The 24,808-nt window shown below is 40.3% G+C and overlaps 2 protein-coding genes across 2 annotated transcripts; one reads left to right on the forward strand and one right to left on the reverse strand.

Moving 5' to 3' along the window:
• Positions 1-747: 747 nt before the first annotated feature.
• On the reverse strand, positions 748-17,257 carry LOC116371907 (zinc finger protein 271-like). The gene is made up of 11 exons (XM_031821049.1): positions 17,048-17,257; positions 16,825-16,932; positions 16,558-16,619; positions 16,368-16,447; positions 16,049-16,153; positions 15,598-15,755; positions 15,079-15,173; positions 12,677-12,920; positions 11,482-11,730; positions 7,711-7,956; positions 748-5,554 (listed from the first exon to the last, which is right to left on the reverse strand). Exons 9-11 carry the CDS (start codon positions 11,582-11,584, stop codon positions 4,146-4,148), a joined length of 1,758 nt encoding a protein of 585 aa, XP_031676909.1. The 5' UTR covers positions 11,585-11,730; positions 12,677-12,920; positions 15,079-15,173; positions 15,598-15,755; positions 16,049-16,153; positions 16,368-16,447; positions 16,558-16,619; positions 16,825-16,932; positions 17,048-17,257; the 3' UTR covers positions 748-4,145.
• A 2,231-nt stretch (positions 17,258-19,488) lies between these two features.
• LOC109877001 (gastrula zinc finger protein XlCGF26.1-like) lies at positions 19,489-24,596 on the forward strand. Its single transcript, XM_031821055.1, has 3 exons — positions 19,489-19,642; positions 20,639-20,887; positions 21,324-24,596. Exons 2-3 carry the CDS (start codon positions 20,785-20,787, stop codon positions 23,090-23,092), a joined length of 1,872 nt encoding a protein of 623 aa, XP_031676915.1. The 5' UTR covers positions 19,489-19,642; positions 20,639-20,784; the 3' UTR covers positions 23,093-24,596.
• Positions 24,597-24,808: the final 212 nt, after the last annotated feature.

The raw sequence follows: 24,808 nt of genomic DNA on the forward strand, positions 1-24,808 counted from the left end.
GCGATTAACCGGAACACGCGGAAAACACAAATACACCGTTGGTCTACTCGCACCAATGAAAACGTGAGACAGAGATAATTACTAGCTTGGTCAAGCCAATATCTACTCAAATTTTAATCGGCTGGCCCTATGTCCACGCTCAATAAATTAATTATGACCAAGTCTACTCGCTCCTGAATGCGATAGACAAAAATAACACTACATTGGGCCCAACTAGTATTTTTCTCAGAATGCCTGCATCGGCTGGTACATATGCCCCAGCTCATAGCATTCAGTAAATCCCCTACACACTGATGTGTGTCAGATATACAACAAGAGTCAATCTCGCTATACTAGTATCTGGGTGAAAAAGAAAAACCACACGCACGCCTCTCTCAACAATAATCCTGTTTGGTGTATGAGTAACTTGCTACACAATTCCTATGGACTGAATTCAACAGTGAGGCCTAGATTATCTTAGGTTTCTAGCACGGGGGGCATCAATATGGCCTGGTCAATATGGCCACGTTATCGTTAATGTGATGACATTCTATTTACTGAATAATTATGATTAAATTAATCCTGTAACAATTAACTCCGTAACCTGGAGCAGCCACAGGCAAATTTTGTTTAATGAGTTACCATTTCCAGAATATATCGATTTCATAGCAGTCACCAATTCATTCATTTCATCAGTCTCATTCTGAACTTGGCATAATTCGGAAATCTGCACAAACCCAGGTCTCACTAATAATTCCGTACCACACATTGAGTTGATTATTTATTAACAAGCTAAACGATAACATAAGATACATATACACAAACAGTCTAGGTTATTGGTTAGAACTTCATACAATGGCAACAGGTCCCTAGTGGACCAACACAAGATAAAGATTTACATAGAGAGAAAGAGCAAGAGAGAAATTCAACACTTGGATACATTTGTAAACTATGCTTAGTTTCAGCCCTAACAGCATAACTGCCCCTGTTATGGGTTAAAAGTGTAATGCATGTATTTATGTGTTGAAGGTCTCTGTTGGGTGTCTCTTCGTGGGTCGAGTTCCGCTTAGTGGGAAAGGTTTGGCCAACGCCTTGTTCATTCGTCTTCAGGTGCAAGTCTCCGATTCTCCAAACTGTCACAATGTCCTTTCTCATAGTTGTCAGTTTCCTTGCACTCGTTCTGTGAGAGTGGGCTTCTGAGGAGGCTAATCAGCCGTGTCGATGCTCCCGGCGTGGGTAAGAGGGCCATGTAGACAACCGGTGACTTGAAAAGAATAGCCAGATGGTTCTGCTTAAATTCAACTTCCTTGATACAGTACTAAGAATAGCTACTCCACCATAAACTTGATTGTTCAGAGATTTACTTTGTCTTCAACCTCGTGTTGCGTTTTGGGGTCACGACTAGTCGTAGACCTCGGCTGCAGTGCATGTTCAACTTAGTCTGATATGTAAATTCTTAACTCATGTTTTATACCCTAGAGTAGAAAGGGGCGTTTCCATCTTTATGACACACTCTCTGGTGTAGCTAGTTACAAGGTATTAGGATTTTCTGTGATCTCGTTTGGACAACTAAAATCAGCCTTATCATCACCAAAACATTCTCTTTCATCTGGATATTTTCTACACAAAGTATGTAAACATCACATATACATTATGAAAACTCTTAAAGTTAATGTTTTTGTAATAACATCCTCAACTTTTAATAACATAAAATGTACATTCATTTTCATATTCCATCCATCATTGTTTCCACCATTTGGCTGATCAAATATACATGTCCATTTATTTGATGCTCTGTAGTTTTGGGCTGTAAACTCTTCCTAAGGCACACAGACATTCCAGTCTCACACATTAGAGAACAGAATAGAGTTGGGCTGTTGCATTATAATTTAAGATGGGCGTGAGGTCATAAACCCCCCCATCAATACCTCTATTGAGGTACCGGGATCCACTGTAACCTGATCCTCACAGGACCGTCATGTCGGTCCCCATCTGGTGGGTTCAACTTGGAAGGATCCTGCATTTTGCAACCCACCATAAGAATGACCATCGGACGTCAACAATTATATATACACAGTGTGGGCCATTTGTTTGTGAGAATGTGAATGGGATCAAATTTGGTTTATATATAGACACCATATCATTTAAAACAGTTTGTTTAATTTAAAATTATACACAAGAAAAGATGTTGCCCAGAACAAATTATTGTACAAACATTAACTTCAACAGTTACTCAACAGTTCCTGAGCACTCGGTAGCAGGTTCTCATCAAGAATCTCTCTGTACTTTGCTAATTTCCTCGATCCTGACTAGTCTCCCAGTCCCTGCCGTTGAAAAACATACCCACAGCAATGATGTTCAGACATCTTGTGGCATTCAAATGTTGCTCCACTTTTATCAAGGTGGCCCAATGTGTGCCCTGAAAACACACCCCACACCACCAGCCTGCAATGCTGACACATGGCATGGATGCATGGTTCTCCTTAGCCTAGTCTTCCCATCAGCATGACACAGCAGGAACTGGGATTATCTAGACCAGTGGATCCCAAAATGTTTATAGTCCCGGACCCCTTCAAACATTCAACCTCGAGCTGCGTACCCCCTCTAGCACCAGGGTCAGCGCACTCAAATATTGTAAGCCACACACACACACACACACACAATAGGATACATTTATTAAACATAAGAAATGAGTGTGAGTTGTCGTCACAACCCGGCGTGTTGGAAGTGACAAAGAGCTCTTATAGGACCAGAACACAAATAATAATACATTATGTTCTTTATTTAACCATTTTACATATAAAACCTTACTTGTTAATTGAAAATGGTGAATACCTCACCACAGGTTAATGAGAAGGTTGTGCTTGAGAGGATGCACATAGCAATGTTGGGTTGTATTGGAGAGTCTGTCTTAAATCATTTTCCACACACAGTCTGTACCTGTATTTAGTTTTTATGCTAGTCAGGGCCGAGAATTCACTCTCACATAAGTACGTGGTCGCAAAGGGCATCAGAGTCTTAACAGCGCAATTTTCCAAGGAAGGATACTCGGAGCGCATCCAAATCCAGAAATCTGGCAGTGGCTTCTAATTCCATTTCCACAGATCCGCTTTTTGTCATTTTGATGAGGCTCTCTTGATCAGATATTGGTAAGTGGACTGGAGGCGGGGCATAGAAGGGATAACGAATCCAGCTGTTTGTGTCATCAGTTTCGCGAAAGTACCTGTGTAATTGCGCACCCAATTCACTCAGATGTTTCGCAAGATCACATTATGTCTCCCTGTCATGGCTTTCGCGCCATCAGTACAGATACCAACACTTGACCACCAAAATCCATTTGATGTCACAAAGCTGTCCAGTACTTTAAAAAGATATCCTGTTGTCCTGGTTTCCAGTAGTTTGCAAAAGAGGATGTCTTCCTTAATTGACCCCCCAAAAACGTAACGGACATATACCAGGAGCTGTGCCAGGCCCGCCATGTCTGTTGACTCATCCAGCTGTAATCCATAGAATTCACTGGCTTGTATATACGAAGCAGTAATTGTATCAAAACATCTCGCCATGTCACCGATGCGGTATAGTTTTTTTGGGCCTTTCCTCCAGCCATATCCACAGAAGCAGGAAGAATGAAGTCCTCCACAATAGTATGGTGCTTGCCTGTCCTTGCCACTCGGAAGCTCACCGTATAAGACGCTTCTAGCCCCTTCTTATTAATGGCATCTGTTGCTTTAATAGGTGTCTTACTACTCGAAAGTTGTCTTAATTCTTGCTCAAAAAACTCCTGTGGCTTATTTTTCAATTTGGCATGCTTTTTTCAAAATGTCTGCGCAAGAGTGAAGGTTTCAGTTGTGAGCTATAAACACACTTTGGCTGAGGAAAGGCACTATTCCCAATATAAGTGAACCCCAAATCAATGTAGGTTTCATCATATTTGCACCTCTTCGATGGTCCAACATCCCGGTCTGTTGTTCGGTGCTTTCCCAGGTAAAGGGGCAGTAGCTCTTCGGCTGCATCAGATTCACAACTGTCAGCAAAATTGCAAAATTGACAAGATGCTCACTGATCATTCCATAACGCTCCCTGTTCTCTCCATTTGATCCAATTCAACATTGCAAATTATTTTATGAGAAGAATTAAGTGGAGTGACTAATCATAGCTGGTCGTAGCTACTCTCCTTTATGTATACCTTGGTGTCTTTTTAAGTGGCCCAGTTGAGAGAAACTCTTTCTACAGTCAGAGCAGGAGTAAGGCTTCTCTCCTGTGTGTATACGTTTATGATTTTTTAGGTTGCACGGTTGAGAGAAACTCGCCCCACAGTCAGAGCAGGAGTAAGGCTTCTCTCCTGTGTGTATACGTTCATGTTGTTTTAAGTTTCCAAGTTGAGAGAACCTCGCCCCACAGTCAGAGCAGAAGTAAGGCTTCTCTCCTGTGTGTGTTCTCTGATGAACTTTAAGCTCAGATGATGTTGTGAAGCATTTTCCACAGTCAGAGCAGGAGTAAGACTTCTCTCCTGTGTGTATACGTTCATGCTGTTTCAGGTGGCTCGATTGAGAGAAACTCTTCCTACAGTCAGAGCAGGAGTAAGGCTTCTCTCCTGTGTGTATACGTTCATGCTGTTTTAGGTGGCTCAGTTGAGAGAAACTCGCCCTACAATCAGAGCAGGAGTATGGCTTCTCTCCTGTGTGTGTTCTCTGATGAACTTTTAGCTCACCTGATGTTGTGAAGCATTTTATACAATTAAAGCAGGAGTAAGGCTTCTCTCCTGTATGTATACGTTCATGTATTTTTAGATCGCCCAGTCGAGAGAAACTCTTTCCACAATCAGAGCAGGAGTAAGGCTTATCTCCTGTATGTATATGCTCATGTGTTTTAAAGTGGCCCCGTCGAGAAAAACTCTTTCCACAATCAGAGCAGGAGTAAGGCTTCTCGCCTGTGTGTACACGTTCATGTTGTTTTAAGTTTCCCAGTTGAGAGAAACTCGCCCTACAGTCAGAGCAAAAGTAAGGCTTCTCTCCTGTGTGTGTTCTCTGATGAACTTTTAGTTCAGATGATGTTGTGAAGCATTTTACGCAGTCAGAGCAGGAGTACGGCTTCTTTCCTGTGTGTATACGTTCATGCTGTTTTAGGTGGCTCAGTTGAGAGAACCTCGCCCTACAGTCAGAGCAAAAGTATGGCTTCTCTCCTGTGTGTGTTCTCCGGTGAATTTTTAGCTCACCTGATGTGTTGAAGCATTTTACACAATTAGAGCAGGAGTAAGGCTTCTCTCCTGTATGTATACGTTCGTGTGTTTTTAGGTCGCCCTGTCGAGAGAAACTCTTTCCACAGTCAGAGCAGAAGTAAGGCTTTTCTCCTGTGTGTACTCTCTGATGAACTGTCATAGCCTTTGATGTTGTGAAATTCTTCCCACAGTCAGTGCAGAAATACAGATTACCTCCTTTGTGTATTTTTAGGTGTATTTTGAACTTTGATAGAATTGGGAAAATCTTCTCACAATGTGGGCAGTGGTGAGACCTCTTAGCTCTGTGATCTTCCTGCTGTTGCTCTATAGATGTAGAGAATGTCTCAACATGGTCTCCTGTGTGAACATCAGAAGAACCAGTCAGTTGGTGTGATATACAGTACCAGTCAAAAGTTGACACACCTACTCATTCAAGGGTTTCTTTATTTTTGCTATTTTCTACAACATCAAAACTATGAAATAACCGAAGAATTGTTAAACGAATCAAAATATCTTGTAGTTTGCCTTCACAGCTTTGCACACTCTTGGCATCTCAACTACCTTCACCTGGAATGCTTTTCCAACAGTTTGAAGGACTTCCCACATATGCTGAGCAAATTGTTGGCTGCTTTTCCTTCACTCTGCAATCCAACTCATCCCAAACCATCTCAATTGGGTTACGGTCTGGTGATTGTGGAGGCCAGGTCATCTGATGCAGCACTTCATCACTCTCCTTCTTGGTCAAATAGCCCTTACATAGCCTGGAGGTGTGTTGTGTCATTGTCCTGTTGAAAAACAAATGAGTCCCACTAAGCCCAAACCGATGGAATGTTGTCTCACTGCAGAATGCTGTGGTAGCCATGCTGGTTACATGTGCCTTGAATTCTAAATAAATCAGACAGTGTCACCAGCAAAGCACCGCCACAACATCACACCTCCTCCATGCTTCACGGTAGGAAATACACATGCGGAGATCATCCAGTCACCTACTCTGCGTCTCACAAAGACACGGCGGATGGAAGCAAAAATCTGAAAGTTGGACTCATCAGACCAAAGGACAGATTTCCACAGGTCTAGTGTCCATTGCTCGTGTTTCTTGGCCCAAGTACGTATTTTCTTATTGGTGTGCTTTAGTAGTGGTTTCTTTGCAGCAATCCGACCATGAAGGCCTGATTCACACAGTGTCTTCTGAGTAGTTGATTTGTCTGTTACTTGAACTCTGTAGCATTTATTTGAGCTGCAATTTGAGGCTGGTAACTCTAATGAACTTATCCCCTGCAGCAGAGGTAACTCTGGGTCTTCCCTTTCCTGTGGTGGTCCTCATGAAAGCCATGGAACCAAGTTTCATCATAGCGCTTGATGGTTTTTGCGACTGCACTTGAAGAAACTGTCAAAGTTCTTGAAATGTTCTGTCATTTCTCTTTGCTTATTTGAGCTGGTCTTGCCATAATATGGACTTGGTCTTTTACCAAACAGGGCTCTCTTCTCTATACCCCCCCTACCTTGTCACAACACAACTGATTGGCTCAAACGCATTAAGGTAAGATATTCCACAAATTAACTTAAGGCACTTCTGTTAATTTAAATGCATTCCGGGTGACTACCTCATGAAGCTGGTTGAGAGAATGCCAAGAGTGCAAAGCTGTCATCAAGGCAAAGGGTGGCTACTTTGAAGAATCTCAAATCTATTTTGATTTGTTTAACACTTTTTTTTGTTTACTACATGATTCCATGTGTGTTATTTCATAGTTTTGATGTCTTCGCTATTATTCTACAATGTAGAAAGAAAGAAAAACCTTTGAATGAGTAGGTGTATCCAATCTTTTGACTGGTACTGTACATGTCAATCAAATTTATTTGACAATGCCCTTAAAACATCAGCCGTTGAAAAAGTGCTTTACAGAAATCCAGCCTAAAATCACAAAAGAGCAGATGCAGAAGCACAGTGGTTATGAAACACTCCCTAGAAAGCAGGAACCTTGGAAGAAACGTAGAGGAACCAGGCTCAAAGGGGTGGCCAGTCCTCTTCTATCTGTACCGGGTGACATATGTATTCATATCAGTAGGCTGGTACTGTATGTATTCATATCAGTAGGCTGTACAATACAGGGGAATAAAACTATTCTAAAAGTGGGTAAGAGATGAAAGCTAAAAAGGGGAGTGTCATCCTCTACTCACTATAACAAGGGTTAGTAACTACACAGACTCATTTCATATCATCCTCCTCTCACTATCACAAGGGTTAGTAACTACACAGACTCATTTCATAGAACTTTACAACACTGGCAGTTTGTCTACTTCACTTCTTTAGACTACTCTCTGATCACTGCAGACAGTCCAATGAATAAAACAAATGTTGGCAATACTGGTGTCAAACCATGCAAGTGTCAGTAGCATGAAATAACATCTACCTTCTCATTGAAACAGTTCATCATGAAACAGTTCTACTGCAACTTTTCATACACAGTGGGAAGTTGGAATGAACAACACACTTAGATAGAACCTGTGCTTACCATGAGAAACAGATGTCCCAATCTTCTCTTCCACTTCATCTTTAATGTTGGCATTCAGCTCCAGTGTTTGACTGCAGTCTTCCAGCTTCACTGATGCCATCTCTGGATCCTGCAGTGCAAACTGGTCTCGACTGTCACAATCAGGACCCTGTGACTGTAGGTTTGGACTCAGTGTGGAAGGAGAGAGGCAGGCTGCGTCTGTCCTCACTGCTGAAATTAACGGCCTCTGGCTTGATCTGAGTCGGCCTGTAGTAACAATGAGAAACAGACAAGTTATTGTCTTGACAGTTCCAGAACTTTCTTTATTCTCCAAAAATATATTGTTTTTTCTTGTTCAATTATCTAATTCAGTGCTTGACTCCCTGACCAAGGCCCTTCTCTCCCGATATCTCAGTTTGGCCGGGCGGCCAGATCTATAATAAGTATTGGTGGTTCCAAACTTTTTAAGAATGATGGAGGCCTTTTGATCATATCCTTGGACTAAAATGATTGCACATGATGTTCGGCTTTCACACGGACATCTTGTGCAAAGGGCCTTTGGGTAACGAAGCACATATTCAACGGCATCCCTTTTCCTTACATAGGCTGTTCATTTCTGATCTTTGATATTTTATTGGTTTGTAACTGTATCATGGTATACCACGTTAATATTATATGTGAGGGCCACTTTGTTACTTGGTAGCTACTAGCAAAAGAGCCTGTGTTGTGGATCATCTACAACTATTTTGGACTGTCCATACTGTAATATTAGTCTCAGGCTTCACTAACTTGCATTACTGTTTTAGGTAGAGCTATTCTTTCCTACTTTTCAAAAATGAATAGGATGTGATATTTCACATATCATCTTGCCAGATATGCCTTTTGTTGTGATATTTCACATATCATCTTGCCAGATATGCATTTTGTTTTCATATTTCACATATCTTTTGTTGTGATATTTCACATATCATCTTGCCAGATATGCCTTTTGTTGTGATATTTCACATATCATCTTGCCAGATATGCATTTTGTTTTCATATTTCACATATCTTTTGTGATATTTCACATATCATCTTGCCAGATATGCCTTTTGTTGTGATATTTCACATATCATCTTGCCAGATATGCATTTTGTTTTCATATTTCACATATCTTTTGTGATATTTCACATATCATCTTGCCAGATATGCCTTTTGTTGTGATATTTCACATATCATCTTGCCAGATATGCATTTTGTTTTCATATTTCACATATCATCTTGCCAGATATGCATTTTGTTTTCATATTTCACATATCATCTTGCCAGATACGCCTTTTGTTGTGTTATTTCACATATCATCTTGCCAGATATGCCTTTTGTTGTGATATTTCACATATCTTTTGTTGTGATATTTCACATATCATCTTGCTAGATATGCCTTTTGTTTTGCTCGTGAGGAGTAATGGCCGAGAGAAGGCAGGAGACACTTTGTTTTGTTTAGCGTCGTTAGGTTAGACTGCTCCCTTTAATGGATCAGTCGTCCACCAGGCTACGATTAGGGGGAGGTGGGAGGGGAAGAGTTGGGAGTCTCGGTTAGGGAGACAGTGGAATGGGGTTCAGTGTTCTACTGTTAGGATAGATTTATGGTTTGTTTGTTCCAACAGATCTTTACACATTTTTCTCACTACAAAATATTAATGCGGTCCTTGTGGTTACTAAACATATTTTAGATGTGTTTTTATGCTATAGCTTATTCCATGTTTACATCTTTGGTTAAATGACTTCTAATGCAAAACTGAAATGTACTCCGTAGAATGTCAGTGGAGTTTGTAAACCATCTAAGCTTAAAAACAGGTCATTACTGGTCTTACAACTTCATCTATTGTGTTTCTACAAGAAACTCACTTGTTGAAGGACGAGATACTTCAAGTACGCAGGAGATGGTTTCCTGTTTCTCCTCTCATTCTCATGGTGTTATCGTTTTAATTCACAAATCTGTTCCGTTTCAAGTGGATAATATTATAACTGATACATCTGGTAGATATATTTTGACACGGGAAACTTTTTTGAATGAGCATATTAATCTAGTTAATGTTTATGGTCCTGATGATGATGATAATCCCAAATTAAGCCCCACAAATTTGACCCCAATACCCCAGAAATGTGTGTTAAATGTAACACGCATTTAGTGGGAATGTGCTGAGATAAACATTTGAGCTCAGTACTGTGCTATATCTCTGAGATGACCTCTACCACAATACCACTAATCCCAAAACTATACCGCCTAAATCTTTACCCAGAGAATATCTCTTTACATAGGAGAGAAAAGACAATGGTTGACCTCTTTGAGCTCAGTACTGTGCTATATCTCTGAGATGACCTCTACCACAATACCACTAATCCCAAAACTATACCGCCTAAATCTTTACCCAGAGAATATCTCTTTACATAGGAGAGAAAAGACAATGGTTGACCTCTGTCTATTTACAAGCTAGACATTCAATTGCTCTCCACTGGATGCATGTCAGTTCCCCCTCACTTGGTCATTGGTTAAAATAATGAATGTCAAGTCTGACTCTTGATGAATATACTTATATAGTGAAAAGAAGAGTTTCATAATATTTGGGATCAGTGTTGTGAGTTTTTACAAACCGGTGATTCTAGAAGCATTGGAACTGTAAATCCTCTATTTTTATTGGCTGTAGTTCTTAGAGGTCTCTGCATTATCTGCATATTACACTTTTTATTTGGAAATGTTTTAGTACCCTTCCCCAGATCTGTGCCTCAACATAATCCTTTCATAGAGCTCTACGGACAATTCCTTCGACCTCATGGCTTGGTTTTTACTCTGACATGCACTGTCAAATGTGGGACCTTGTATACAGGTGTGTTCCTTTCTGAATCTTGTCCAATCAATGTAATTCACCACAGGTGGAATCTCAATCAAGTTGTAGAAACATGTCAAGGATGATCAATGGAAACAGGATGCACCTGAGTTTAAGGTGGAGTCTCATCGCAAAGGGCCTGAATACTGATGTAAATAAAGGTATTTCTGTTTTGAATTTTTAAAACATTTACAAACATTTCTATAAACCTGTGTTTCCTTTGAGGTACATTGATGACCTTTTTTCATTCAATTTTAGAATAAGGCTGTAACGTAACAAAATGTGGAAATAGTCAAGGGGTCTGAATACTTTCCGAATGCACGGTATGTATACATAGAAGAAAGCTGTGCAAAACAAAAGTGGAATAAAACTATTCTAAAAGTGGGTAAGATGGGGCGTGTCATCCTCCACTCACTATCGCAAGAGTTAGTAACTACACACACACACATTTCATAGAACTTTAAAACCCTACTTCACTAAATAATTGATCACTCCAGATAGACCAGTGAATAAAACAAATGATGGCAATACTGGTGTCAAACCATGCAAGTGTCAGTAGCATGAAATAACATCTACCTTCTCATTGAAACAGTTCATCATGAAACAGTTCTACAGCATCTTTTCATGCACAGTGGGAAGTTGGAACGAACAACAAACTTAGTTAGATATGTAACAGTATAACTTTAGTCCGTCCCCTCGCCCCGACCCGGGCTCGAACCAGGGACCCTCTGCACACATCAACAACAGTCACCCACGAAGCATTGTTACCCATCACTCCACAAAAGCCGCGGCCCTTGCAGAGCAAGGGGAACCACTACTTCAAGGTCTCAGAGCAAGTGACGTCACCGTTTGAAACACTATTAGCGCGCACCATAGCTAACTAGCTAGCCATTTCACATTGGTTACACATAGAACCTGCTCTTACCATGACTAACAGATTTCCCAATCGTCTCCTCCTCTTCTTCATCTTTAATGTTGACATTCAGCTCCAGTGTTTGACTGCAGTCTTCCAGCTTCACTGATGCCATCTCTGGATCCTGCAGAGCAAACTGGGCTCCACTGTCACAATCAGGACTGGGTGACTGTAGGTTTGGACTCAGTGTGGAAGGAGAGAGGCAGGCTGGGTTTGTCCTCACTGTTGATGTTACCGGCCTCAGACTTAATCTGAGTCGGCCTGTAGTAATAAAGACAAACGGACCCAAAAGTTATTGTCTTGGCAGTTCTGGCACTTAATTTATTCTCAAAAAATATTGTTTATATTTAGGTGCAGGAGCGCTACAATACTGTTGAGCTAATATTCTGTAAGAGGAACATGAGCTCAAACAGAAATTTGAGGTGCTGGTACTCCGCTCTGGTGAGCTCCTGTCCAAGTCAAGCACTGATCCGATTTCAATAGATCTGATTCCCATTAGACAATGTATACACTTTAAAATCAGGCTACACAACTTAAGTACACTTAATGTATAGTAGATGTCCTGAATTCACAAATGCATAAATGACTCAAAAACCATTTAGTACAAGGTTACCGTTTGTTTTAGGCAGTACTATTTTCCTGAATAACTTTGTCTTCACTGTATTATTTAAATCAAAACAAATAGTATTACCCTTTCACACCATAGTAACATTTATAGATAAAGATAGAAACAACTGAATATTACTACAGATGTAGAAAACTGATGATCATTACATTCAGCTTCAAAACAGTGGTGGAACCGTGAAATTGTCTCTCTGCCTGGACTTTACATGTGTTGTCATTGTATTCACAGTAATGTCCCTGTATTGATGTGTAATAATGTTATTATTGTTGCAATAAAAAAATTCAAGTCCGTTGACGCAAACCGAATGGCGCCGCCATTTTACCAGCTCGTGAATTTTACATAAAAAAACAACAACTTGCAACACGAATTCAGAAATCTCAGAAGTAAATAGATTATTTATGAAATGACTCAGACAAACCCTAAAGGCTCTAAATATGTAACTTAGTTATGTGCTTCACTCGGTTTGACACAAAAATTACACATCAAACCTTTACCGAACGTGATAATACCTTAACGGATTTATTACCTAAAATGTTATGACATTCTTTTGATATTAGAACGTTTAAACGTGCTATTACATACCTGTAGTAATAAATAGAAAAGGACACTTAGCTTATCTTCTTGACTGCATCGTTCTGGTGCTTTCTTTATACTGAATAATGGTGGGCGCCTGCCTGGAACTTCCTGTTCCCCCGCTAAAACCGTCCGTGCATTCCCAGATCCTTGGGATTGCCAACTCCTCAGCTATTAGCTGTCCTAAAAGTCGCTAAATGACGTTATCGTCCAATTTGCATAATTGACAATGTGCATGTAATTGTGATGGACGCTGTAGGAGAGAGGAATAACTTTGTGGGAAAGACAAAAAAGTGAGTAAAAACACCCTAAATATGTTTAGAACTACAAATGAGCTGCAGAGAGGCACACACAGCGAATAAGAACCAGATATATGAGGCCATTACTCTTCCTTCAGCACTTCAAGCTGCAGAGTGGCATCACACAGCGAATAAGAACCAGATATATGAGGCCATACTCCTTCTTCAGCACTTTATGGACCCCATTGTTAATCCCCGTCATAACAGAGGCATTGTCAGTCCCTATCCTTCTCTTTTTTAAGACAACACTTCTCGAGGAAAGCCACAACAGCACGGGCTACAGATTTGGCATCTCCTCCCTCCAATTTAACAAGCCCCAGAAATGGTGATACAATTGTCTGCTTGGTGTCACTAAAGTACCCATACACAACCCCCAGGTACTTAGAAACACTTACATCCGTAGACTCATCGAGGAGGAGGCTGAAACGCTGCTCACCCACATCGGCAACCAACTTTTCCAGAAAGTATGGCGCTAGAACACCATTAATAATTTCTGTACACTTTGACATGTGCATTTTGAAGTGGGTAGCAGCAGTGGAGTCTGAGAAAGCAGCTCTACATGCTTCTCCAATGTGATCACATGCCTGCATGGAACATTGTTCAGCGATAGCTAATGCCATGATGTCCTCAGCCTTTTTTGCAGAGTAAATTTGTTAACCATAAATTGCAGCTTGTTTTGGGTGGAACTGTTACAAGGCTTTGCCTTTTGAGTTGTCATGTGTTTTTTTACATCACTAAGTTTGGCATAGAAATCAGCCTTACAATACAGGCAGTATGCCCGTCCGTGTATTATCTCCAATAGACAGCTTCAACCAGCCTTTGAATTCAGGGTTTGATTCCCACTCCTTTCTGTATTTTGAGTGTACAGTTTAGACAGAGACATGATGAGCTAGCCAGCTAGATGTTTATCTTACGTCACAGAGAGGCACACACACAGTGGGACAAGGTGAGTAAGTGACTGAGTGAGTCAAATGCAGTGATTTATTTTTGTGCAGTGATTTATTTTAGACAAAGAATATTTCACATTTACATCACGCCCTGAATGTAAGCCAGGGCGGGATCAGCCAGCTTCCCGCATGCGCGACTGCTGCGCGAGGACTGGGCTGCAAGTGAGTGCTTTGGGACGGGGGTGGGGCCCACTAAGAACAATACATGCTTTCACGTCAGAGTCTCCAATAACACCAGAAAAAGTCACTAGATTTGTCACTAGTCAATTTTTTGAAAATGTGTCGCTAGAGGGGTCTGAATACTCGCTAAATATAGCGAAAATGTCACTAAATTGGCAACCCAGCTTGGGAAGACCTAGAGTTGATCAAGATGTTGATTGTGTAATGCTATTTCTAAAATATGGTGAAGCATTTTTTTTTTTTTTACCTTTATTTAATTAGGCAAGTCAGTTAAGAATAAATTCTTATTTTCAATGACGGCCTAGGAACAGTGGGTTAACTGCCTGTTCAGGGGCAGAACGACAGATTTGTACCTTGTAAGCTCGGGGATTTGAACTTGCAACCTTTCGGTCCAACGCTCTAACCACTAGGCTACCCTGCCGCCCCGGCTAAAGCATAGCAAAATAAATACAACAGAATTTGAGAAAATGTCACGTTGGGCAGACCGTTATAGATAGGTTAAAAGGTCATTAAGGTCACATGATCACCTCATTCAAAATTGCCAAGCTCCTAAACCATTCTTCTCAAAAAGGGACCACACAAATTACCACCATGCAAATTAATAATTGGTTTTAGTAGACAAAATAGGAATCTAGCCTATTAAAACAGACAGAGCAGGTCATTTTGATTATACGACCTTAGTGACCCTTTAAGCAATGGGAGGGTGTAGTAAAGGCTTTTCTTATGCACAACGCAACTCAGCGTGCCTGGATACAGACTGTAAACATGTATTGTGTGGTTACGGCACTACACAACCCAGAGGACTTTGCTTTTAAGGCTATGACACTCACAGCCATGATAAATGTCATCATAACACATGGGCTCTCATGTATTATTGCTTAAATATACCATGGCTGTTAGCCAATCAGCTTTCCAATCAGCTTTCAGGGCCCACCCAGTTATTAATACAAAATATACTACAGAATAATTACATGTTTGTAGGTACCATTGACAACAGAGTACACAGTTGTGTTTCCTAATCCCCGCATTGCGTGATGGTCGTTGAAGTTGAACAAGGACATCAGGCCATTGGTAAAGAGCCTGAAAGTCAAGCACACATAAGATGTTCTTTGTGAATTGAACACTTTCAAACTGCTGAGGAGAGAAGGCTCTTGGATTTACTGTCTTTGTTGCAGACAGTTTGTATCACTAACGATACCTTTAAAATTACTTACTGGATCCATTCTAAAGATATGACATACCTGTCCATGACCTTGTTGGCACCGTCCTTTGTGTTCTTACCACCAATGTTGCTTAACCTTAATCTGTGTCAAGAGACTGTTTGAAACCCTGGAAGTTATGCAGTAACCTCTATCTCAGTAGGACTAATAAAAAATTAAAAAATAATTCTACAGGCATTGCTTGTAAGAGTGGAATTAACCAATTGTATCGCTTTAGGTAGTGTGAAAGATGTTGACTAAATCTACAGTGTAAATGAAATGTCAAAAATAAATGTCAATTTCACCATCAGATTCTGTGCATCCGCACTTCGGCGCTGCTTCTCTAGTTGCTCAAAGTCTTGCTCCGTCTCCATCTCTTGACATGGAACTCAGAGTCTTGGGGCTCTGATCTCCCAACACGTTTCACCTCCAATATCTCTACCAATTTAGTTAGGACACACTTCTGAAATGAGAACATTGTGTTGACATTGTTGTCACACACAAGAGGATCCTGACAGACAAGTTGATTGCAAATAAAAGTGAAATTTTACTTGCAATAATACATATAGTTCAACATTTCAATAATAGTATATATTCTACTAGATCGGTGTTTAACTTTAACACAAGTTTACATTTTGTAGTACATTTTGTCATTCTACAAAATAGTTGCCTTTTGAATTAGTACATCACTTATACATAACATATCAGAGAGAATCAAAAAAGGCACACATTTCGTGGAACAATCCACTTACTGACATTATTCATGGGAAACAGCTCTGGTCTTAGCGGAGGGAATGGGAGGGTGAGAGCTTCGATGCTCTTGGCTCCGTTGGGCCTGGCAAGTAGAAGCCCTGGATGAATCTTACAAATTCAAAGCCAACTCAGTGTCAACCCAGAGGTAAACAGCAAAAAGAAATAGTGCTTGATTTTTGTAAACCTACACACTACAATACATATTTTAAGGATAGTTTTAATCTTCAGTTATCAAGACTGAACAAGATGTGTATAATTTCTGCTCATTGTAAAGAAACTAGCACTGATGAGCAAACTTTAGTTACTACATAACTTCTCTCACCTTGTCTGGTAGAGTAACAGGGGGGATTTGGAAAATGTCAGTGCTCCCTGCTCTGGAGGTGGGACTGGCTAGTAGAAGCCCTGGATGATTCAGTAACATTCAAACCCAATGAATAAACATCCCTTAGTAGTTGACAGGTTACCTGATTATGATTTCTGGACTTGTCTGGCAAGTTGTACTCTTGACCCACCGTGTGTGAAGTGAGACGGGGAAGGAGAGCATCTAAACGGCCAGCTGAATCCCTGGATTGCCCTGAAACACAAATAAAAATCAAATTTGGGTGTAATCAGGACAACTTAAAAAGCAAGGCTTTGGATAGGAAAATGTATATGTACTGTATATCATGTGTGAATAATGATCCTGATAGGCAGTGATGCCTGATACAATAAAGAAAATCCCATCTATGCTACCCTGTGAAAGGTTTGACATTTCCCACTGACTCTCCGGTTTCTCTTACCACGTCTAGGCGTGTCCACATTAAATTCATCCTGAGCTGGGGTAGAGGGAGAACAAGACTGGCTTTTCTGCCTTTTTTGGGCCTGCCCAGGTGAACTTCTGGATAGTCCTGCAACAAACATTTAAGCACATGACATACAGTAAATCATGCATGCAATGTTATTAGATGCACATCAAAACCCATAATTTATACATAAAATATCAGAGGGAATCAAAAGACACACATTTTGTGGAACAATCCACTTCCTGGCATTATTCAAGGGAAACAGCTCTGGTCTTGATCAGTTGTGGATGTATAATTATAATCTTCACTCTTTTCATTTTCTGAAAAAAAGTTAAAAGGTAAATAGTAAACAAACTGTAGTAATGAATACACTGAGAGCAAGTTTGAACTACATTTTGACAGGCTTCTTAGCTAGTTAATTTTGGTCAAAGCATTTGACACATTCTCCTCTTAATTGTAACATATTAATGCCCTCTCTCCTGTGAGCTAACGTTCTTAGCTAGCTAGATATTAGTTAGCAAACCAACCAGCTTCACGGTAGGTACCCAGAGAGTAACGTTGATGTTGGACTCTAGCTAGTTAATACATTAAAAAAATGTCTGCCAAAAAACAATGACAATGACCCGTTACCAGAAAACATAGCTAACCGTAGTTAGCTAAACCGATAGAGTAAGCTAGCTGACTGTTTATACAACCATAAAATATGTTAGCCCTGCTTTCTCGCCTTACTATCTAACGTTAGCTAACGTAAACTCACCCCATTCCGTACAAATGTGCGCAACCGCAACATTCAAACGAGGCTACAAAGAAAACTAATGGGACAGTGTTGACTTCAAAATCGGGGGTTTGAACTAGGTTTCTATTCAAGCGTTGATCGACATGTTAATGGCTCTATAGTATTGGAGAAAAGTTGAAAAAACGGACCCTCCGTCATGTCGTAACGTACAGTACCGCATAAAGCAACTATTTCTGTCTTACAATATCTCTCCACCAGGTGTAGCACTTATCTTTTCTTTAAAAACAATAAATGGACAGTGACGGGGTAAGGGGGGATACCTAGTCATTTTTTGCGTCATCATTGCATGAGATCATCATTCTCAAAGCCGCTGTTTACTTCTATAAGATCACTTTAGCACCGCCCTAAAAACCCGATTCAAATTTGACAGAAAACTTCAAATAGGTATGTAATGACACATTATATAAACTCTTTATAGTATTTTATTTACATTTTAGAGGTGATAAGTTGGACAGATCGAGTGAAAAAAAAGCAATTTTCCCACAGGACATCTCTCCTTCTCACTATCACGCATTAGTTTCGCTTCACCAACCCGCAATTTTTAAAAAGATCCAACGGGGCTCATTGCCTGCTTGAATTATGCAGAAACGGGGAGCGTTTAGGCCATGCAATTGATTCATTTGGAAAGTGGAGAAATTGTGCTTACAATGGTATTGGCATTACAGTTGATCTGAAAGTATTACGTTTTTGGGGCTAAAATAAGGGCAATTGTACGGACCAAGGCGATGTACGAGTTTACGTTAGCTAGTTAAGTTAGCATGCAAGTTTCCAGGCAGAGAGTTAGCCTAGAGAAAATAATAGTTTGGACATCAACAGAAACTGATAGTTAATATAACAACCCTATCAAATTAGAAACGTTTTCAGAAATGTTGATGCTTACAATTATCCTCGTGTCGTTGTGTTGCCGTCCTGATGAACAAATGTCGGGTGAATGACTTGCTCTTTCGGCTTCTCCCAGTTTTGAGACATGACGGTTATAAATTGTAATAAATTCCGTTGTGAAATTGTAAACTAATGATTTAAAATTACAGGTAATTTTCAGTCATTCTGTCTATATCAGAACAAACAAGCTATTCGATGTTATTTTAAATCAATATATTTCATTACATTGTGTATCTAAAAAAATAATCAAACTTATACCATATGCAATATTGTATAGTTATATTCGTGTATCTCAGGCATTTCTATGAGTACAAGCTGATCAGGCTGATCTTCGGCTCTTTTGCAGTGCAGGTGTTAGTCCGTAGCGGGGTGTGTCTTGTTTTTTTGTAAAATATGGCGAAGCGGAGGTGCTTGTTCGAGTCTGATATCTCCCAGTTGAGTAAAGTTGGTAAGAATGAATGGAAGACGGGGACAACGAAAAATTTAGCAAAAATACCAAAAGTTGTAAACTAACAAAGGGTTCTTTTGGAGTGCGATTCATCAACAATTATGTCTTTTTGGGAGATAATTTGAGGCCAGGAAGATGGTAACGGAGGCATTAGGAAAGGTAGAGTCAGTCAGAGTGACCAGTAATGGTTTTGTTTTGAGTTCATGCGGCTCAGAAGAGCAGAAGGAGAGAGCATTGTTTTTCGGAGCAGGGCACGGATAAAAGGTGTTATATCTGGAGTTTCGTTGGGAGAGTTAAGAGTTTCTGCCTACTCATGTGAATCTGCGATATGTAAGATACGCAGTGAGAGCTATTGTGAATAAACCACTGCAGTTATGACATTGATAAAATAATGGCCATGTTTCAAGTGTGTGCCGACGGAATATTTTTGGTATTTATTATGATCCCCATTAAACGCTGCAAAAGTATCAGAATTCTTCACTTCTCTCATTGACTTGTCAAACCCGGGCTTGGTCTGCTTCGCAATCGTTCTCTGAAGTCTCGCGTTGTTACGTCTCTGGGTTTAAAAACTGGTAGTGAGGAACGGGAAGTTCTGCGCGGGCGCACATCATTCTTCGGAATAAAGGATACGCCAGAATTGTGCACTAGAGACGACAACTTCTGTGTCCGTTTCAAATATATTACTACTGGTATGTAACAGCACGTTATAATATTGAAATAACATGTCATAACAGGCTAGGTAACAAATACGTCAAGTTTTGATAAAGGTTTTATGTGCTATTTTTATGTCAAACCGCGTGAGTGAACGTGATCACTTTTTTTACAAGTCACGTAGAGACTTTGGGTTAGTCTGAGTGGATCTTTATCATTTCGTCAAGGTCATTTCATAAAGGATAATTTATTTATTTATTTCTGGGTTCGTTTTACATGTCCTTTTTGGTTTTGTGTAAAATTCACGAGCTGGTAAAATGGCGGATTCCACTCCGTCTGCATCGACGTACTTCAGTGTAGGCACTGAGGGTGCAACAGAGAGAGAATTTTGTGGTTGCACTACTGTTTTGGAGCTAAATGTAATGATTATCAGTTTTCTACATGTGTACTAATATTGAGACATTCAGTTGTTTCTGTCTATCTGTAAATGTTACTATGGTGTGAATGGAAATACTATTGGTTTTTGATTGGAGTAATACAGTGAAGACGAGGTTATTCAGGAAAATAGTACATAGTGCTGCCTACAACATACTGCAACCTTGTACTACATGTTTTTTTGAGTCATTTATGCATTTGTGTATAGGGGATATCTACTATAGATTAAGTGCATTTACAGTTGTGTAGCTTAATTTTAAAGTGTATAATTTGTCTAATATTTATTAATGTTTTGTCAATGCTTAGTTACCAGATCTATTGAAATGAGATCAGTGCTCGACTTGGACAGGAGCTCATCAGAGCTGAGTACCAGCACCTCAAATTTCTACTGTTTGAGCTCATGTTCCTCTTATAGAATATTAACAGTATTGTGGAGCTGCTGCACCTAAATATAAACAGTACCGGCACCTATTCCAGTCCTAGTCAAGCACTGAATTAGATAATTGAACAGGAAAAAATATAATATATTTTTAGAGAATAAAGAATGTGCCAGAACTGTCAAGGCTAACTTTTGTGTCTGTTTCTCATTGTTATTACAGGACGACTAGAATTAAGTCTGAGGCCGGTAACATCAACAGTGAGGACAAACCCAGCCTGTCTCTCTCTCATTCCACACTGAGTCCAAACCTACAGTCACTGGGTCCTGATTGTGACAGTGGAACCAGTGGAACTGCAGGATCCAGACATGGCATCAGTGAAGCTGGAAGACTGCAGTCAAACACTGGAGCTGAATGCCAACATTAAAGATGACGAAGAGGAGGAGAAGATTGGGAAATCTGTTTCTCATGGTAAGATCAGGTTCTATCTAAGTTTGTGTTTTACAAACTGCCAGTGTTTTAAAGTCCTATGAAATGAGTCTGTGTAGTATCTAACCCTTGTGATAGTGAGTAGAGGATGACACGCCCCTTTTTAGCTTTCAAGTCTTATCCACTTTTAGAGTTGTTTTATTCCCCTTCTGTGTTGTACTGATATGAATACATATGTCGCCCGGTAACCTCTTTGAGCCTGTTTCCTCTCTACATTTCTTCTAAGATTCCTGCTTTTTAGGGAGTTTTTCGTGGCCACTGTGCTGCTACATCTACATTGCTTGCTCTTAGGGGATTTTAGGCTGGGTTTCAATAAAGCACTTTGACAACTGCTGATGTAAAAAGGGCTTCATAATATACATTTGATTGACATGTATATCACACCAACTGACTGGTTCTTCTGATGTTGTTCACACAGGAGACCACGTTGAGACATTCTCTACATCCAGAGAGCAACAGCAGGAAGATCACAGAGCTAACAGGTCTCCCCACTGCCCACATTGTGAGGAGATTTTCCCAATTCTATCAAAGCTAAAAATACACCAAAAAATACATACAGGACAGAATCCGTATTCCTGTACTGACTGTGGGAAGAGATTCACAACATCAGGGAATCTAACGGTTCATCAGAGAGTGCACACTGGAGAGAAGCCTTACTCCTGCTCTGACTGTGGGGCGAGTTTCTCTCGACTGGGCCACTTAAAAACACATGAACATATACATACAGGAGTGAAGCCTTACCCCTGCTCTGACTGTGTAAAATGCTTCACAACATCAGCTGAGCTAAAAGTTCATCAGAGAACACACACAGGAGAGAAGCCTTTCTTCTGCTCTGACTGTGGAAAGAGTTTCTCTCAACTTTCCCACTTAAAAACACATGAACGTATACATACAGGATTGAAGCCTTACTCCTGCTCTGACTGTGTAAAATGCTTCACAACATCAGCTGAGCTAAAAGTTCATCAGAGAACACACACAGGAGAGAAGCCTTTCTTCTGCACTGACTGTGGAAATAGTTACTCTGCACTGTGCAACTTAAAAACACATGAACGTATACATACAGGAGTGAAGCCTTACTCCTGCTCTGACTGTGGAAAGAGTTTCTCTCAACTGGACATCTTAAAAACACATGAAAGTTTACATACAGGAGTGAAGCCTTACCCCTGCTCTGACTGTGTAAAATGCTTCACAACATCAGCTGAGCTAAAAGTTCATCAGAGAACACACACAGGAGAGAAGCCTTTCTTCTGCACTGACTGTGGAAATAGTTACTCTGCACTGTGCAACTTAAAAACACATGAACGTATACATACAGGAGTGAAGCCTTACTCCTGCTCTGACTGTGGAAAGAGTTTCTCTCGACTGGACATCTTAAAAACACATGAAAGTTTACATACAGGAGTGAAGCCTTACTCCTGCTCTGACTGTGTAAAATGCTTCACAACAACAGCTGAGCTAAAAGTTCACCAGAGAACACACACCGGAGAGAAACTTTACTCCTGCTCTGACTGTGGAAAGAGTTTCCCTCTACTGAGAACCTTAAAAACACATGAACATGTACATATGGTAGTGAAGCCATATTCCTGCTCTAATTGTGGAAAGACTTTTTCTCAACTGGGACACTTAAAAACACATGAACGTATACATACAGGGGAGAAGCCCTACTCCTGCTGTGACTGTGTAAAATGCTTCAAAACATCAGCTGAGCTAAAAGCTCTTCAGAGAACACACACATCAGAGAAGCCTTGCTCCTGCTCTGACTGTGGGAAGAGTTTTTCTCGACTGGACCTCTTAAAAACACATGAACGTAGACATACAGGAGTGAAGCCTTACTCCTGCTCTGACTGTGTAAAATGTTTCACAACATCAGCTGAGCTAAAAGTTCATCAGAGAACACACACAGGAGAGAAGCCATACTCCTGCTTTGACTGTGGAAAGATTTTCTCTCAACTGGGCCACTTAAAAACACATGAACGTATACATACAGGAGTGAAGCCTTACTCCTGCTCAGACTGTATAAAATACTTCACAACATCAGCTGAGCTAAAAGTTAATCAGAGAACACACACAGGAGAGAAGCCATACTCCTGCTCTGGCTGTGGAAAGAGGTTCTCTCGACTGGACTACTTAAAAACACATGAACGTATACACACAGGAGAGAAGCCTTACTCCTGCTCTGACTGTTGAAAGAGTTTCTCTGGAATGTGTCAGTTAAAAAGACACCAAGGTAAACAGAGAGAAGCCTTAGCACTGATCTGACTGTAGAAAATTGTTTAAAACAACAGCTGACCTAAAAAGTCATCAGTGAACAGACACAGGAGAGAAGCCTTAATTCTGCTCTTAATGTAGCAAGAGTAACTCAAGTGAAAGTCACCAAGTAAAATACTACTTGAGTTAAAGTCTAAGTATTTGGTTGTAAATAGACTTAAGTATCAAAAGTAAAAGAATGAATAATTAAAAATTCCTTAAATGATCCTCTCTGTCAGGGGTGGGCATTTCTAGTCCTCGATGGCCTGATTGGTGTCACAGTTTTGCCCCAGCCCCAGCTAACACACCTGACTCCAATTATCCCATAATCATGATCTTCAGTTTAGAATGTAATTTGATTCATCTGTTGTGTTTGGTGTCACACTTTTCTCCATCCCTAGCAATCAGGCCCGAGGACTGGAGTTGCCCACCCCTGCACAACGGGATGGTTGTTGCTAACGTGCGCTAATGTGACTAGAATGACATTGTATACAACAGACGACTTTCTGGGACATAGACATTTCTTTATATCGACAGAAAGCTCAAATTCTTGTTAATCTAACTGCAGTGTTCAATTAACAGCTATGAAAGTGAAAAAATATCAGGAGGAGGAGAGTGCACAACAACAAAAAATATCTAAACATCATTGCCAATCAGATGCGTCCCTTCATGGCAGCACTGTATGCATCTGCAAATAGACTTTTTCAACAGGATTATGCCTTGTGCCACACGGCTTGTCCAGTAATGGTTCCAAGTACATTACAGTGAATTCAGCTGAATTGTGCATCTGTGGGAGGAGAAGGAACGAGCTATTCAGAGTAGATCCACTCCCAGCCAACTTGACAGAATTGTAGGAAGCATTGGAGTCCACATGGACCAGCATCCCTGTGGAACGTTCTCAACACCTTGGACAGTCTATGTCCTGATGCATTGAGGCTGTTCTGAGGATAAAGGGGGGTGCTACTCACTATTAGGAAGGTGTTCCTGATGTTTGTGCACTCAGTGTATATCAGATAAAGATGGTGTGATCAGTTTTTAGCTTTAGTTTGGGTGGATTATTTTATATTACTAAACAACTTTTGTTTAATGATTAACAAGCTATGAATCGAGTACTTGTGTTTAATAAATTGTATTTTAATACTAGATTTATTATTTTTGTCATTGATGATGAATGTATTTGAATAACTATTGAAGTTAATTGATCTGGCGGCAGGTAGCCTAGCGGTTAAGAGTGTTGGGCCAGTAACTAAAGGTTGCTGGTTTGAATCCCGAGTTGACTTGGTGAAAAATCTGTCAATGTGCCCTTAAGCAAGGCAATTAACCCTTATTTGTCCTATAAGTTGCTCTGGATAAGAGCATCCGCTAACTGACAATAATGTAATGTTTGTACATGCATGTTTTTCTCTCTTGTGTATAATTAAATGAAATAAACTGTTTGAAGTGACATACTGTATATACCATACACAACATTACCACTTTGTTTACCCTGGTCAGAGGGACAGGACCATAGTAAACTAGACTATGTAGCTGCTGCTGTTAGTAGCCTACAGTTTCCATGTAATACAGCATGTCAGATCGCTAATGATTAGGTGTATAGACTGCTACATTTTTGCCTGTGTCTGTCGGGAGTGATGTGTTATCAGGCTAAGTAACTAC

The sequence above is a fragment of the Oncorhynchus kisutch genome, unplaced genomic scaffold, assembly GCF_002021735.2.
Source record: "Oncorhynchus kisutch isolate 150728-3 unplaced genomic scaffold, Okis_V2 scaffold3826, whole genome shotgun sequence".
NCBI lineage: Eukaryota > Metazoa > Chordata > Actinopteri > Salmoniformes > Salmonidae > Oncorhynchus > Oncorhynchus kisutch.